This window comes from Lycium ferocissimum, chromosome 9 (genome assembly GCF_029784015.1).
Source record: "Lycium ferocissimum isolate CSIRO_LF1 chromosome 9, AGI_CSIRO_Lferr_CH_V1, whole genome shotgun sequence".
NCBI classification, from domain to species: domain Eukaryota; kingdom Viridiplantae; phylum Streptophyta; class Magnoliopsida; order Solanales; family Solanaceae; genus Lycium; species Lycium ferocissimum.
In genome coordinates this window covers 69,782,638-69,800,647 of record NC_081350.1, presented here as the reverse complement: position 1 = coordinate 69,800,647, position 18,010 = coordinate 69,782,638, and the positions used below count along the sequence as shown (strand labels likewise).

Below are 18,010 nucleotides of genomic sequence, written 5' to 3'. Positions count from 1 at the left end.
AGAGAGGACTAACACACCAATAGACATTTGTACCACAAGCTATATAAATTATACATTTTAACCAACTACCTTTTTATCCCACGTGGTCATATGTCATAATACTGAATATTTATCTCTTCTCATGTATACACGTATGCAATTCAAATTTAATTCCCCGATACATTTATTTCCTCCGTGCACTTATACTTGTTGACTTTTGACTTTTCAAGTTCTTTAAGAATTAATAAATGAAGTACTCCCTCCATCCCATATTACTTGGCCACATTATTAAACTACTTTTTTATCCCACGTGGACATATGTCATAGTACTGAATATTTATTCTCTGCTCATGTATACAAGTATGCATTTCAATTTTAATTCTCCGACACATATTTATTTCCTCCGTGCACTTTTACTTGTTCATAAATGAAGTACTCAACATTACTAAAAATATATGTCAAAATTACTTGTTCATTTACAGAACCAAGATAAAATTAATTAAATCTTTCACATCTTATCCTCTCCGTCCTATATTACTTGGCCACATTACTAAAAATATATGTCCAAATTACTTGTTCATTTACAAAACCAAGATAAAATTAATTAAATCTTTCCCATCTTACCCTTAGTAATAAATGTTCTTAAAAATAGTCAGTTTTGATTAGAATGTATGTATTGGAGAGAGATAGGGGTAAGATAGTAAAATACATCTTTTATTTCTCATTTCTTAAGGGGCGTGCAAAAGGGAAAGTGACAAGTAATATGGGACAGAGCGAGTATATATTTTACCATAATATTCATATTTATTGGTGTAAGTCTCAATAGCCTTCGAAAATAATTTGAAAAAGAGTAATTAATGTGAAGGGTAAAATTAGTAATAAGAACACACAAATATTCACTCATTAATTCCATGGAAATTAATGGCCAGCCTCTTCTGCATGATTCTCCCTACTCTTTTTGCGCTGCCTAGCTTGATGGTCCCCATGATAAATAAAGGAATACAAGAAAAAGGATAACATGTATATTTCTACAAATATGTACGCCTATAATATATGAGTAGTCGTTATCTTTATACACAATCAACATAATTGAAGTTTCGTACTTATTAATAATTACCATATTGGTTTCTTTCTCTTGATATGTTAACAGGGAGTGACTTTTATCCCCGTTTTCCTTCTTTGTCAATACTTTAAACTTGAAGAGAGGACGAACAATAGCAATGCAAATTTGTATCAAAAGTTATTTTAATTCTCCTACACATAATTTGTTCCCTTTTGACTTTTCACGTTCTTTGAGAATTAATAAATGAAGTATATATTTTTATCATAATATCCATATTTATTGGTGTATAGTCTCAATAGCATCAGAAAATGAGTAATTAATGTGAAGGGTAAAATAAGAAGAAGAATTTTTTTTTTCTTGATAAGTTAACGTCGACAAGTAAAATTGAAGGGAGGGAGTGACTTTTATCCCCGTTTTCCTTCTTTGTCAATACTTTACTTATTTACTCTCATTTGCAGTCTCTGATTATTGTTTCTTTACATTTATAAAATGTATTACTTTATATTTTCATTTCAGAATTAAAATTTGGTGATTTACGATATAACATATATCTTTCTAATTTTGATTTCTTTGTAACAATTTATTTTATCTATAATTGTTACTATAAAAAATTATAATATATTTTTTAATTAATTTAATAAAAATATTTTATTAGTTTTGCTTTTGAAAAATCCAATATATACAACAATGATTCTTATGTTTGGATCTGAATAGTTACTTAATTGTAATGGATATCAACCTATCGGTATACATATAAGATATTAAAATTTAAAAAAAAATTAGAATCAAAATATTAATTTTCCCTCATATTCTTACTAATTTTCTTTTTCACATCGGTGAACAACTTTCATTGTCATGATAATGAGAAAAAAGTCCGACTCTTTCCATCTCAAAGACTTAATTCCATCAACTCCATTTTTTAATTATAACTAAAGTGATGGTACATAAAATACATTTTGTATATATTTCTATATATAATAACAATTAGAATGTTTTTTAAAAGTTATTTTCAAAATACAAACCTTAAAGACTGACTAATTAAAGTGAATAGACATGTTTAGCCCGTGCGATTGCTGGTACATTTAGAAACGTTTATGGTCTTCGCCCTTGCTTAATGTTCGGACTTGGACAACTTTCTTTTTCCAATTCGTAGTTGTCCAATGGGCAATTCGCAGAATTGCCCTTCTTTTGGGGTGGTCTTTAAATTTTGCCCCTCATATTTGAAATGTTTAAATTTTGCCCTTCGGCTAACACCCATAGGTTTCATATTCGAACCCACGTGCAGTCAAAATTTTAAAAAAAATTCGCAAAGCGGTTTTAAATTTCGCTATGCCGCCAACGGCATACACTTGTGAAGGAATTACCAAAGTTATGCGGGACCGGTATACTTATGCCTTGTGGGCGGACTTGGCATAAGTATGCTTCGGTCCGGCCTAACTTTGATAATTCCTTCACAAAGTTATGCCGGATCCGCATAAAAGTTTGCCCATTAAAAGTATGCCCCCGGATAACTTTGTGAAGGAATTATCAAAGTTATGCCGGACCCGGCATACTTATGCCAAGTCTGCCCATAAGGCATAAGTATGCCGGGTCCGGCATAACTTTGGTAATTCCTTCACAAAGTTATGCCGGGTCCGGCATAACTATTCGGTTCAATCAACAAGCACAGATTTGGCACAACAACCAGAGATAAAATCAGATTAGTGAAACAAAATGCCTAAAAACTATAATGCAATTATTCCCTGCCCAGTTGAAGTTCAACCATTGTAGGTCCAACAACGAGAAGCGACAAACTAGTAGCCCCGAAACCGGTATACATTGATAAAATCAGGTAATAAATGTCATTGACAACGAGAGATAATCCCTTTTAAAGTTGGCATATCAAATAATGTAAGGTCCAAGAAAAGAAATGACCAACTAATGATGTTTTTTTAAGGGGATCTAAAGCAAAATCTCTTTGGAAAGCTCTTCAAGTATTTCATAACATTTTGACGAGAGATGGAATATCTAGCAAACTTGAAGGCATGCATACTACATTTACAAATATTTCATCAGGATCCCACGGACTATGAAGATTTTATCGTGCCTCTTGTTTTCATTCCTAACACATAAATTGCAGCTTAACACATAAACTTTTATGCCGGATCCGGCATAAACTTGTGAAGGAATTATCAAAGTTATGCCGGACCCGGCATACTTGTGCCAAGTCTGCCCACAAGGCATAAGTATGCCGGGTCCGGCATAACTTTGGTAATTCCTTGACAAGTGTATGCCGTTGGGGGCATAGCGAAATTTAAACTCTGCCTTGCGAATTTTTTTTAAATTTTGACTGCGCGTGGGTTCGAACCTGGAACCTATGGGTTTTAGCCGAAGGGCAAAATTTAAAGATTTCAAATATGAGGGGCAAAATTTAAAGACCACCCCAAAAGAAGGGCACTCCGCGCAAAAAAATGTTGTCCAATACCTAAGGGCTAAGGTCAATTTTTTAACCCTAATAATACATAAGCTAAGAGTTGTTAAGTTTACATTTTTTTGTGCGGGTTGTCCTTCAAAAGCACTGGTCTTTAATTTTTGTCCCTCAAATTGGTGATCTTTAATTTTTGTCCTTCGCTTAATACCTTAAGATTCTAGGTTAGAACCTCAGCTCAGTAAAAAAAAAAAAAAAAAAGGAATTTCTCAAGGCAGAATTTTGAATAGAAAATTCTACCTGTAGGTAGAGTTTGCATTCAAAACTCTGCCTGCAGGTAGATTTTTCCATTCAAAATTCTGCCTGAGGCCTAACTTTGGCCCGAATAAGCCTAACTTTGCTACAAAATTCTGCCTTGCGATTTTTTTTTTATTGAGCCAGGATTCATACCCCAAACCTCATGGTATTAGGCGAAGGGCAAAATTTAAAGACCACCCCAAAATAAGGCAGTCCTGCGAATTGCCCTTTTTTTGTGCGGAATGCCCTTCAAAGGCACTGGTCTTTAATTTTTGTCCCTCAAATTTGAAATCTTTAATTTTTACCCTTCACCCAAAAACTCACGGATTCCAAGTTCGAACCCCCCGCTCAATCAAATATTAAAAAAAAATCGCAAGGACAAAGGTTTGTAGCAAAATTAAGCCTATTCGGGCAAAATTAGGCCAATTCGGGCATAGGCCTAACTTTGCCCGAAAAGTTAGGCCTTGAGGCATTTGGGTAAAAGTTTACCTTAAGGCAAACCTCTGCCTGAGCCTGAATAGGCTTAATTTTGCTACAAACCTCTGCCTTGCGAAATTTTTTTTTTTTTTTTTTTTTTTTTTCCTGAGCCGAGGTTCGAACCCAAAACTTCGGGATTTAAAGACCAACAATTTGAGGGACAAAATTAAAGACCAGTACCTTCGAAGGGTAATCGTGCAAATGACCCACTTGAATATGAAGTTTCAAATTCTGCAGCCCAACCTTCTTTTCATTGACATTCTGGCAAGGAGGAACTTATTTGCTCCAGGCTAATCTCATGATGGTTTACACAAGACACGAGAGCAAGTTCAAAGCACTATTTCCATTTTCATAGAAAGTTGAGCAAAATAATTCAAAGCAGTGAAGATTGCAGTAACTGTATAGGCATGCATTTCTGACCAAAAAGATCAGATGGATAGTACATTAAGCATTTACAAAAACATATACATCCATCTACGGATCATCAATAAAGAAATAAGAATGACATCACAAGTGCATCAAGGTACGAAGGTCATCAACACTAATATCCCTTTGATCTTGCGAGCTCTTCTTCTTCCCGAAAGCCTTCCTCGCCAGCAGTTTCTTCGTTTCTTGCAGTTCCAGTATCCTCTCTTCAATGGTGCTTCGTGCAATCATCCTCACAATCTTCACATCTTCCTTCTGTCCAATTCTATGGACTCGGTCCATAGCTTGCTCCTCAACTGCTGGATTCCACCAAGGTTCTATTAGATAGACTCTAGTAGCAGCTGTAAGATTTATTCCAGCACCTGAAGCTTTTAGACTTGCAAGCAAGATGGTAGGCCCCTTGGGAGCTGGGATTTCAAACTCCTTAATGACTTGGCATCTCTTTTTTGCATTCATTGACCCGTCTAAGCGCAATATCTTAAACCCAGCTACTTTAAGCGGCTCCTCAAGTAGGAGCAACATCTTCCTGAATTGAGAGAAGACAATTGATTTTCTGCTAGGGCTTTCATCTCTTGATGCAACAAGAAGTTTTAGGAGTGCATTCACTTTGGATGATGCAGTGGATGAACTTCCACTATTTGCTGCATTAGATGCTTCAGGTGGGCAGAAGAATAGGTCGGACTCTGACAGAGGATGACGGCAAAGTGGGCAGCAAGGATTGGCGCGTTTTATGGTCTTCAAAATGCATGACTTGCAAAATATATGCCCACAACAAGTAATGACACTATTGGTAGGTGGAAAAATGCAGATTGGACAATCAATTCCCTCGTCATCTTGCAATGCTGACAGCATTTTGTCCAACAACTGTGGATTGCTCTGCACATCTGGTTTAATTCAATGATTAAATGCATTACTCACTGTCTAGCTGAACCAAAAGAGAAAAGCAGGGTGGCACAAAAGGTCTTTTACTTGGCTAATTACACATATTCAGAAAATGATTACAATTCCCCCTTATCAGCCCTAAAGGAAAATGTAACAAAAAATACAAACATGCAATATATTTTGTTAGAATCAATTATGCAGTAGGAGCTTTGTTCTTTGTAAAACAAACAGCCCTAAACCTCAAGCCAGCATTACCAAGAGCTTGAACTGTCACAACATATGACAGAAATCAGCTTTTAAGTCCACAATGAACAAAGGACTGTCTATGTTGTCCCTGGAAACAAAGGTATACACTACTCTAAAACAGGAAGTTGACATTTTACGGCACTTGTTTCTCACCTATTTTAAGAAAGACTGCAATGGCATAGGTATATTTCCAATTAATCAGGTTATTTTCACTTCTCGTTCAGGAGGTTGTGGGTTGGCAAAACCCCAACTTACCACTTGTGATGATATTCAGTGGATAAGAAACAAAAGTAATTTAAAATTAATCCACTATACAAAGAAGCATATGATAGCGCCAAAAGTATTTAGAAACCTTCAACCAATTATAGAAGATTTGGAAAGCTTTAGGAAGACCATTAAAGAGACATTCAAGGTGTACAATAGGCTCAAGTGTTTGTTTGATGAAGGAAAGTCAAGTAACAAGAAGAGGAGATGCATCAAAACATCAAGAAGAAGAAGAAGCAGCTACTGGGTAAACCTGACAGGACGGCGATCGCGAGCACACTGGCGCGATCATGAGATGAGCTGCAGCTGAAGAATCGTGAACGCGAACATCAATCGCGGTCACGAAGGAAGCATACCAGGCAGGATTCCCAATTGCGAGCCTACCACTGCGATCGCGAAGGCTACTGGGCTTGTCAGCTTCGTGTAATTTGGACCAAGCTATTTTAGGCCTAGTTTTTAATGGTAATAAGGTAGTTGTTGGTATCAATTGAACCCTAGTATAAGTAGTTCTTTTAAGGGTCATCTTCACAAGTTAGCTTTGATTATGAACATGGATACTATTGTGAGTTGGGGGTTTGTCCCATACCTCTCCAATAAATGTCTCTTGGAATTCTACATGTTAGGTAATATTCATGTATGCGTCCATTTCCCTTCGATTATATCTTGTAAGTTAATATTAAATTGGTTTATTTCAAGTTTTATTTCTTCGGATGTAATAATTGCATTCATTACATGATTTGAACCCTCCTCTCTCCTATCCTTTGATTAGTGATTATTGTTGGGTTTACGAGGATTCAACTAATACATAGTGTATTGTTTTCTTTCAGCCTCTGCCTTAGTTTCTAAATTATCCATCTGCTTTATTGTTCTGTCTACCAACTTCCTAGTGGTCTTGTGAGGTGGAATAGTTTATATTCACTTTCCTTGAATTTTCCTAGGTTGAAAGTTATCATGTGGTATCAGAGCTTTGGGGTAATTGGGGTATTCTACTACTCAGTTAACTATTTTTGAATCAAAGTCACAAAAAAGAAAAAAATCAAAAAAAAAAAAAAAAAAAAAAAAATCAGAAAGTACAAAAAGATGTTTCTCCACTGAAGTTTTGAGTTCTTGTTCAATTTAACGCTGAAATTTCGAGATTGTTGATAAAACTGTTCAGTGTTACTGTTTGAAGCTTAAATTCGAGGCTGAAACACTAATCTGTTGATTGGGTTTGAAGACTAGAGCGGAAACTCTGAAGAAAGTTGAATTCCCATTTGAGCTTGAAAAATCCGAATCCAGAAATATTAATTGTTTTGGATTGGATGTTATTGGGTTTTGTTGGGAACACCTCGGGAAGTTAAAAACCATATCAGAGGGTGTGCAGTTTGGAGGGGATGTAGTAATGTTTTGAGCTGAAAATCAGAGGCAGGATCGAGTTGGACGACGAACTGTGCGAACAGAGGTTTAACTATGATTGCAAGAGGCAAAGCGGGATCGTGAAAGACTCGGGTGAATTTCCGCAAAAGCGAAGTGATCACGATTGTCAGAACTTTCAGAGAACTCCGCGAAAGCGAAAGTGAAAGTCGAGATTGCGACCCACAAAATTCCTGTCAAAGAAAATAGCGAATGTGAACCATAGCAGACTGAGCAAACTATCAGAATTAAAGTATTAATTGTTTCCATCTTTCTATCAATTTTTCCACTTTCTTAATTCCTTAGCTAGATTTCATCTAGTATATTGCTCATACTTGTGTTATCTAGTTATTTCTGTGCTTATATTTGTTTCCTGCCAATTTTATTCGTGCTTTTCTCCTCCGACTCATTAATATTCTTGTTTCTAGTCCGTTAGTTTTGATTATCCTTCTTTGAGTTAAGCATAAATTCCACTCAAAGCCTAGGTTTCCGGATGATTGATTCATACATAGCTGCAGTATGGGTAAAAACTAAAAAAGGCTTCATCTCAAGGAACTAATCATTTGACATCACTGAAAATGTAACCGACTCAGATGCCTGGTATGAGTGGGTTGAAAGAAGAAGGAACTTAATGAGGAGTCTGACAGTCTAACTAGAGTGAGCTATTATGGTTCTATCAAGTACTTCGCACAGCTTCGAGGTAAATGGAAAGCTCTTCAGAAGGTGGAACTCACAGATCTATCTGACGAATACTTATGTAACCATAAAAGTGCAGTGACTATGGGACAGTATTCAACAAATTAAGGGAACCATGGAAGAATGAAAACAGAGATCATGGAGAGGGTGGCTCAGTTTAGATACAATCCAAGAACAAAAGAATCTGACAGATGATGAACTTGTAGTGAAAGCAAATTTGGTGATGGAGTTTGACGGAGATGCAAATTTGAGGAAGGTGCATGGAGATAAAGATCACGAGTACAGTGGTTAAAACAGGGTGACAAAAATACCAAATTCTTACATAGAATAGCAAATGCTCACAGATTGTTCAATTACATTGATAAGTGGAAACAAATGGTGAAGTGAACATAGATCCAGAGGGTATCAAGGTGAAGCAGCTTCCTTTTACAAGAAATTATAAGCAGAAAATGAGTGGAGACCAAATTTCAACCTGACGGAAAATCAGAGCATCACTGAAGAAGAGCAGGTGTGGCTAGAGAGAGAATTTGAGGAATAAGAGGTGCTAGATAGCACTAAATTGTGTGCCAAGGACAGGCTATACAATGGGATTTTTTCTAGCTTGTTGGCGGAAATATTCTGAACACTTTAAGAGACTTTCATTCGGGGCCGGCTCGACCATAAGGCCAGTAAAGCAATGGCTTGGGGCCCCAACTTTTTGGGGGCCCCATTTTTCCAAAAAAAAAAATAAAAATATATATATATATATATATATATATATATTTGTGCGTGTGTATTATTAAATTCTAATTCCCCGCTTTTGCTATTCTTATTATTAAATAAATGTTCTAATTCCGTACTGTTTTAATATGCTTTTCCTTGCGCCGAGGGTTCTATGAGAAACAACCTCTCTACCTCCCAAGGTAGGGGTAAGGTAACCCCCTTATAGGATTACACCGGGTATGTGGTTGTAAATATTCTAATTTCATTTTTTATTTTTTTTTGAAGAAGAATTAATTAAATCCCACAAAGGAGCCCTTGATAGCTATATTATCAATTGAAAAGGATTTGTTAGAACAAATGGATTATAAAACAGTAGTTAATGACTTCACATCTAAAAAATCTAGACAAGTAGATCTTAAATAAAAATATATATGAAAATCTTTCATTTCTTTAAAAAAAAAAAAAAAAAAAATTAGGGCCTCTCTGTGAAGTTTGACTTTAGGCCCCCCATCTTTTTGAGCCAGCCTTGCTTTCATTCTCAGGAATACCTTGAAAAGAACTCTAATGAGACTTTTGTGGTGTTGATCCCAAAGAAGAATGGTGCAAAAGATTTGAGATATTTCAGGCCTATCAGCCTAGTTGGGGTGTCTATAAGATCATCGCCAAACTACACATTGAAAGATTGAAGAATGTGGTGAACAAGTTGGTAGATAAGCAGCAAATGGCTTTCATAAAAGGGAGACAAATCATGGATGCAGCTCTAATTGCAAGTGAATGTGTGGATTCAAGATTAAAGGGGCAAGTTACAGGGCTTCTATGTAAGTTAGACATAGAAAAAGCATATGATCATGTAAACTGGGTTTTCTTAACCGTATGCTGACACTTTTGATTGAAATACAAATGTTACCTTATTCAAAAATAAAAACTGGGTTTTCTTAACCAAAATACAGAAGGATATGGGATTTGGAAGGAAGTGGGTTCAGTGGATTCTTTTTTGCATTAGCACAGTCAGGTTCTCTACCCTGGTGAACGGAAGTCCTAAAGGCTAATTTCCTTCTCAAAGGGAATTAGGGCAGGAGGACTCTCTCTCTGCTTATCTATTTATTATGGCTATGGAAAGATCAAACAACATGATAAAGAAAGCTACTATGAGTGGGTGGCTGAGAGGCTTCAAGGTGAACGACAGGATACAATATAGTATGGAATTTCTCTATCTAATTTATGTTGATGGCACACTAGTATTCTGTGAAACTAATTTGAACAAGTGAGACAGCTGAGAATGATACTACTCACTTTTGAAATTGTTGCTGGTTTACACATAAACTAGAGGAAGAACATGTTGTTTCCAGTTAATGGAGTGGAGGGTATCCATATCTAGCAGGGACATTGAGATGTGAAGTGTGTATCTAGCAGGGACATTGAGATGTGAAGTGCGATCCCTTCCAATGACATATTTGGGGATGTCACTAGGAGCCAAAAATAAGGCAACGGAGGTATGGAATGGGGTGATTGGAAAGTGTGAAAAGAGATTGGCAAGATGGAAGATTCAGATCTATCTTTCGGAGAAAGAGTCACTTTAATCAACAGTGTTAGATTTTTTAACCACTTATATGATGTCTTTATTCCCCATACCTTGGGATAAGAGTTGGACACGCTCAGATGGAACTTTTTGTGACAGGGTAACAGAGAAACAAAATGCTACCATCCAGTGAAAAGGAACTCAGTAGTTAAGATACCTCTTAAGGTTGCATGCTTTACATGGTTGCTAGCCAAAGAAGCTGTTTTGCCACATGAAAACCTGAGAAAGAGAAGGATTATCTTAGTTTCAAATTGTTGCTTATGTGGGGAAGCAGCCGAGACAGTAGGGCATCTGTTTTTACATTGCAGAATTACTGATCAGCTATGGAAGATTTTTATCAATCTCAGAGGCATATCTTGGACAATGCCTAGCAAGATTGTTGACGCTCATTCTAGCTGGGAGGAGGCTGGGATTGGGGCAAGGAATAGAAGCTACTGGAGGATCATTCCAGCTTGCATATGGTGGACAATCTGGAAAGAAAGGAACTCCAGATGTTTTGAGGATAGGAGTAGCACTCTACAAAAGATCAAGCAAGACTGTATGTTGCTATTTTGTTTTTGGTGTACAAAGAATCCCTCTGTAGATGCAGAATCAATCCTAGAAGTTCTTGACTCATGTTAGGATTTTACTTTCTTAGCTTCTTAGTTTTCTTTTTCTTTTGTAAAGGGGTTTTCAGTACTACCCAAGTACTGGTCTATAATACAAAGTTGTTACCTGTTCAAAAAAAGGAAAAGGAACTCAGTGGTCACAACCAAAGCAGGAGGGTTGGGGATCAGGAACCTTAAGGTACACAACAAGAGCTTATTAATGAAATGGCCATGGAGGTATAACACTGAAAAACGAGCTTTGTGGAGAAATATCATCTTTCAGACGTGGACAAGTAAACAATTGGTGCACAAAGTCAGGCAGGCTAGCTAATGGGGTGAGCAATTGGAGGGCAATTAGGAACCTATGGGAGGAGTTTAATGATGAGATTGGGTTCAAGGTTGGAGATGGAAGGAAGATAACATTCTGGGATAACAACTGGTTGTGTCATGTACCTCTCAGGGTCAGCTTTCTTGAACTACATAATCTGGTAGATACACCAGACATAACAATTATGGATGCGTAGAACCAACAAGGCTGGAATCTAAATTTCAGCAAAGCTTTGACTGACTGGAAGATTGACAAGGTGGCTGAGCTAACTAAGTGTCTGGAATCTTTCAAAGGAACAACTGAGGAGGCAGATTCTCTTATCTGGAAAGTGGATAGCAGTTTGAGATTATCTGTGAAAGGGGCATATAAATGGTTAAGCAATGCAGGGAACCAACAAGTGTCTTGGCCTTGGAAACATATTTGGAAGGTCAGAATTCCTTCCGAAGTTTCATGTTTAGCCTGGCTCCCAGCAAAGAAGGCTCGTCTTACCCATTAGAAGCTACCGAGAAGAGGATTTCAAATGAGCTCCAGTGTTTCCTATGTAATGCAGTCCAAGAAGAGAATAGTCACCTGTTTTTACATTGTAGAGTTATTGAACAGTTGACATATCTTATAAAAGCTGTCACAATCATTAATAGGAAGATTACAACTCCAAGAGACCGAACAAATTCCCTAGGACTGCTATAACTGGCATGATATAGACCACGGACCAAAAGCGGTTACTTAGAAGTGATCATTGAATAAGTTTCTTCGACTTCAAGTTGGGCACGGAATGTATTTGCACCATCACCGTCTTGGGTTTTTGTTGGTCGAATACAGAAAAAGAAGTCTACTTTTTTTTTTTTGTTGTGCTTCGCTAGGTCGAGGTAAGTAAGGTATACGAAGGAAAAGCCGATTATGGTGTTTATACATCAGACCAACCAATGACTATTCACGATTCCATAATTGAAGTAATTCCATAGGATTCTTAAAGGAATGTTATGGCGACAACTGTTTTTTACTCAAGGGAATATGAAATGGGTGATGCCAAGGACTACTTATGATTTGTTGAGATGTTGGAACAACTTAGGAGGTAATGCAAGAACAAGATATGGTGGAACGCTATGCCAGCTTGTATATGGAGGTAACAAGATATGGTGGAACGCTATCCCAGCTTGTATATGGAGGACTCTTCGGAGAGAAAGAAATGCTAAGTGTTTTGAAGATAAAAACACAACTCTTTATAGAAGATTAAGCTTGAATTTATTTTTGTCTTTTCATTTCTGGTGTATAGAATTTTTTTTTTTAGTTGAAACAGAGACAATATTACAGTATTTAGAGTCCTTGGAAGTAGAAAAGGACAGATGAACTCACTGGATCTTTTGTAAATTTGGCTACCAGCACAGCTTTTGTGCTGATGAATATACTGTTACCATTCTCTCAACAAAGATCAGATGATTTTCACCAGTCAAATTACTTTGTACACAAAATAAGAATTAAATAAATTTGAGAGATATCAAGTCTAACCTCCAATTTTATTTGATGGCAGTAAAGATCTCAGGTCTGAAGGACACAAGGCTAAATCTATACAGATCTGTCGAAGTCGTACAATAACACTCAGCACAGTCCAGTATTTTTTCATTGAACTATCAGAAGAGATGTATTGATTGACAATCTTCTTAGCTTCTGATTCCATCTGATCATAAATTTCCCTTTCTTCTCCAGAAAGCTCCACAAAAAAAGTCTCAATAGATTTTGATGGCAAACCAGTTAGAGCCTTTTCTTTGGTCCTTCTCAAAGACATGGTTGACATTAGGACCTGAAAAGGCAAAGAAGATCAGAATCCTAAAACAAGCTAGCAGGGAACATAAATTTTGTATAAAACTAATTAACTATGAAAAGGGAAAGAGAATGGATTACAGCCACTTGCCTTGATTTAGCAATAATCTTTCACATAAATGCAATTGAAATAATAGAAATAAATTGTTAATTCTTTCACGAACCGCATTCTTTCCCAGAGATATGTAAAGGAGAATGGTAATAAGTTTAGAGGAATTTCCAGGTGCAATCAGCGAAATCTCACATTCCAGAAGTTGTGCTATGCAAATTATGTAATAGTGTTCTAAAGCTTGCATTTGTATTTGTCAGAGAAGTCTTCATCTAACAAAACTTTATAAGTTATAGCAATAATATTCTGTGCAGTAAACTCCTCAAGAATACAATGCATGCCACAGAAGCAAAACACAACACATTTGCATTTCTTCAACGTACTGTTGACCAGTGAAGATTGTCATGCATCAGAAATTCAATAGAAGTGTACTTCAAAGATAAATAACCTTTCACCATTATAAATATAAACCAGCGGCAATAAACTAATTTACTTGAAAATAGAGTAGGCCATATCCAAACTTTAAGCAGTTAGATATACACTCTCAAAAGGAACTAGAACCCTGAAACTAACTGGCAAAAGAGCGTAGGCACACTGTAATACTTTTAAACAAAATGGCGCTCTAACCATCAAAGAGAAACACACCAGATACGAAGAAAAGGTTGTCAGACTCAGCTTTAGTATTGCCTTAAACTGGAACAGCCCTTTACCTTCCCCTTTCTCTTTCATCGCACAAATTATTCGAGTCTCCAACTACATAACACTATAGTACTTAGTAGATTTTGCCAAAGCCTGAGCCTAAGACACCCCAGCTTGCCGCTCCTCCTTCCGGAGAAAGCCCTTCTACCCTCCCTATCTAACCAACTGCTCAACCATTTGTCCACTGCTGGCAAACTGCCACTCCTGTTTTAGGAGTAGAGAGAAGGGAGCGAAATTTCACACGGTGTGGTATAAAGAGGATCTAGAGCATCTAAACATTAAGCTCTTCCTAATATTTCAAAGTTCATATACAAACACGTAGTGGAAATAGCATAACTTTTCTAAGTACAGTCATAATGGAAAGAGATTAAAAGCATGATAATTACGGAAAAGTTGAGAATTGGAACTGGGAAAACAACTGTTTCCAATGGTCTGTATTCACAAAGACAAGTACAATTACGAGCCAATAGAACAAAAAGAGAATATGGAGGCTTTAAATCCAACACAAACTTAAAAAAAAAAAAAAAATATATATATATATATATATATATATATATATATAAGAGAGCTTACCTGCAGCCTCGACACCCCCTTCTCATCTCCCTGGGCAAGTGGACGTTGTATCAAACTGTTCCAGTAGGCTTTAATAGACAGAGGCTCAAATCTCAAAAATGCCATCAAAGAATACAAATCGAATGAGTTATTTTGTATTGGTGTTCCTGTTACCAGCCACCTTCGATTAGCTTTCAAGTTGTTAACTGCTCGACTTTGCTGAGCATTCACATTCTTAATGACATGTGCCTCATCCAAGATTACTCGCCACCATTCTATCTTTTTGACAGGAGAATCTATCCATGTGTCTTCATTAGCTAGAATACTATAAGTAGTTAAAACTATGTCATACTTTTCCAGCTCACTGGCATCTCCTGTCCGCTCTCCATAATAAAGATATGACTTCAGCGAACCTGATTTTGTGTGCTCCTCAATCTGTGAGGTCCATGATGAGAATACAGCTGGTGGACAAACAACCAATGTCGGCCCTGAATTTGAATTGCCAGAACGTCTGTCAGGACTAAACACTGATTTTCCCTTCACATGTAGAGTGTGTGCTCGCTCAGTCTTTTGCTTCTTCCGTGAATTGTTAGCCTTTCCACTATCTCTTCCCCTTTTATTCCTCTTACTAAACGAAGCTGCACATGTGTCTTCCTCTTCATCTAATCCGTCATCTCTCTCAGAATTTAGATGCCCACTTTTGATTGAAGAAGAAAGAACACCACCACATTTATCGAAAGCAATCAAAGAAAGAAGAGTAAGTGTCTTCCCCAACCCCATATCATCTGCAAATATTCCACCTCTTATAGGTTCAGGTCTTTTATCGGTAGAGTAATTTGTCAGGACATTCACATAATTACCCTCTTTCTCTTCCCAAAAGGGAGGCAATTCTTCAGATTTCTCCCTCTGAACCAACCACCACAATCCTTCCTTCTGGTGCAGAAGAAGCTTCGACTTTATTATATTTTTGGGTGGCTCTAATGCCTTCAGTTCTTCCTTTTTACTGACTTTGTCATCCAACAGCTTAAATATCTCATCGATGTCCCTCCCTTCTGGTGTACTTCTTTTCTCCTTCACTACCTCCGCCTCTGAAAGTGTAAATGATGGATTGCTCTCGCCAATCAAATACAGCCCACCATTTGTAATTGCTGATTTTACTATTCCAAATGCTTCCAATCTTGCAAAGATGTGAACTTGACAGGGAAGTTTGTATCTGTTTCCTGGACGAGCCACCTTTGGAACAATTCCTATGCATGAATGATAAACAAACTTATTTCAAAAATTATATCCCAAGCAGATTGGTAACTGTCAACACATTAGTATCATAAAATTTAAGAGTCAGAGACTATACCTAAAGAACAAACTCTGATTCCTATATTCAAGATAATCAAGTGATGCAGAGACTATAACTAAACACCAGTACTGAATTAAAAAAGTTATCCAACTACCGAAAGCTAAAATTCCAAAATTTAAAAAGAAAATCAAGGGCAAATACTGCAGGTTGGGAAAAGAAAATTTCCACAAACAATCCAGAAAAGGGTAAAATGAAAGGCTCAATGAAAAGTAGAAAAACAAAATAAATCAAAAACTCAAGGTAAAATGCAGCTCTGTGCATCTCATATTTCTCTGTCCCAGTGTTGTCAAAAGCACACTTAAGCCCCAAAGCTCAGCAAAGCACAGGTTGTGCGCTTTGCCAGGCGCTTTGGTGTAGGCGCCAAGGTGCTAAGTGTCCCCTTAGCCAAAAACACGCATATTAAAAAACCAATGATGAAGTGTAAAGTTTACTAAATTACCCTTATGTAAAAAAAAAAAATTATTCCTCTTGATGATTAGAGCATGCACAAGCAGTTCTGACATTGGGAATCCAACTTTTGGCCTTGAATAAAGAAACTTGCCATTTTTTGTCCAAGGGCAAATATGGAAAAAACTAGTCAATATATGTATTGGTATCCTAAGGTGACACTTATTATGGGACAAAGGCTAAGGTGACACTTATTATGGGACGGAGGGAGTATATAGTTTAATTATAGTTTTTCTCATTCTTTGGTTCAAATAACTATTGTTTGTGGTTATACTCTATTAATTACATTCCATTGCACAAAATTTCAATTTTTTATTTCTCTTTGACAATGATCCTTCCCCAGGTTCACCTACGGAAACCTTGTTACGCCTTCTCTTTCCTCTAAATGATAAGGTTTCAGACTTCGTGGGCAGCGAACCGCCCATGTCGCCGCGATCCAAACATTTCACCGGATCATTCAATCAGTAGGAGCGATGAGCGGTGAGAACGAAGGGCAGGGACGTAGCCAACGCGAGTTGATGACTCGCGCTTACTAGGAATTCCTCGTTGAAGACCAACAATCACAATGATCTATCTTCTATCCCCATCATGATGAAATTTCAAAGATACCCGAGCCTGTCGGCCAAGGCTATAAACTCGCTGAATACATCAGTGTAGAACAACATCTAAGGCACAACATCCATAAGAATCAAGCAAACAAGCATAGATTTTTTAATCTTTGACAACAAATTTTCGAGGAAAAAGACAAATGACATATGAGTAGGGGTGGCAAAATCAAACCCATGAAAACATGACCCGCTCATTTATTAATTCAGCCCTATTTAACCCGCACCGGTTTGACACCCCTACGTATGAGTGAAGAACAAAAAAGACAACACTTGTTAACCCCATCCAACCAAAACCCCACACCCACCCAACCACCCCCACCACGCACTTAATACATTTTCTACTTATTTTTTAGCGGTGCACCCATCCTAGATTCGCCTATGCGGTGGCAGGTATGGCGTGGAATGAGTCAAGGCTGAGCCGGACACCAAAGTTATAAAGACACATGACATATGAGTAAAGAACAAAAAAGACAAGGGTCGTTACCGTCAATGGAGATGAGATGGTCATCAAGAAGGGGTGCTAAAACGGCAGAGGCGGAGCGTTCGATGTGTCCAACTTGAATTTCACGAGTATTCAGTACTTTAATAGCATTTGAATCATACTGATTAAGTGGTTCACGTTGAAGTCCAACCATTTCACGACCACGGATAGTACCATTGTAGTACTGTAGACCAACAACATTAACAATCACAAAACCCACCATGTACATCTCAGATGATGCCTCTCCTTCTTCTTCTTCGATGGGTGACAAAGGCCACCGATCAAGACTCATAAAAAGTTCAATTGGGTCTCGCCCTTCTAGCATTTTCAGTTGATGACGAGAATTGAAATTTCAAAACTGTTCAGAAAAGAGAGAGTTTAATTTAAAAGGGGAAAGGCGGGTGTAGAGAGAGAAAATAAACTACTAGTAAGAGTTCTTTTGACATGTGTTTGGAGAAAGATGTACATGTACCTTGTGATGAACGCCCTGTTTCGTTTTTTCTTTCTTTTTTTTTTTTTTAAGAACGGATATTTATTCTTTCAATTTATGTGCTTTCTCCTTTCACCAATAGATGAGTAATTTTTGTTATAAAATTACATAAATAATATATTTTTAGTTTTGGAAGGAAAGGCGGTATAGAGAGGAAAAAAAATATATTAGAGATTTTTGACATATG

The 18,010-nt window shown here is 37.1% G+C and overlaps 1 protein-coding gene across 1 annotated transcript; it reads right to left on the bottom strand.

The window, feature by feature from the left end:
* Positions 1-4,549: 4,549 nt before the first annotated feature.
* LOC132031523 (putative SWI/SNF-related matrix-associated actin-dependent regulator of chromatin subfamily A member 3-like 1) lies at positions 4,550-17,788 on the bottom strand. Its single transcript, XM_059421519.1, has 4 exons — positions 17,337-17,788; positions 14,465-15,690; positions 12,832-13,123; positions 4,550-5,533 (listed from the first exon to the last, which is right to left on the bottom strand). The coding sequence occupies exons 1-4, from the start codon at positions 17,656-17,658 to the stop codon at positions 4,731-4,733; spliced, it is 2,643 nt and encodes an 880-aa protein (XP_059277502.1). The 5' UTR covers positions 17,659-17,788; the 3' UTR covers positions 4,550-4,730.
* Between the last annotated feature and the right edge of the window lie 222 nt (positions 17,789-18,010).

What these genes read in the sequence shown, in the direction of transcription:
- LOC132031523 (XM_059421519.1), bottom strand. Translation starts at nt 17,658, where the DNA reads ATGCTAGAAGGGCGAGACCCAATTGAACTTTTTATGAGTCTTGATCGG. An exon ending in CCATCTCATCTCCATTGACG is followed by an intron (nt 15,691 to 17,336) that starts GTAACGACCCTT and finishes ATTCATGCATAG; the next exon opens with GAATTGTTCCAAAGGTGGCT. An exon ending in AGGGGGTGTCGAGGCTGCAG is followed by an intron (nt 13,124 to 14,464) that starts GTAAGCTCTCTT and finishes TTGCCTTTTCAG; the next exon opens with GTCCTAATGTCAACCATGTC.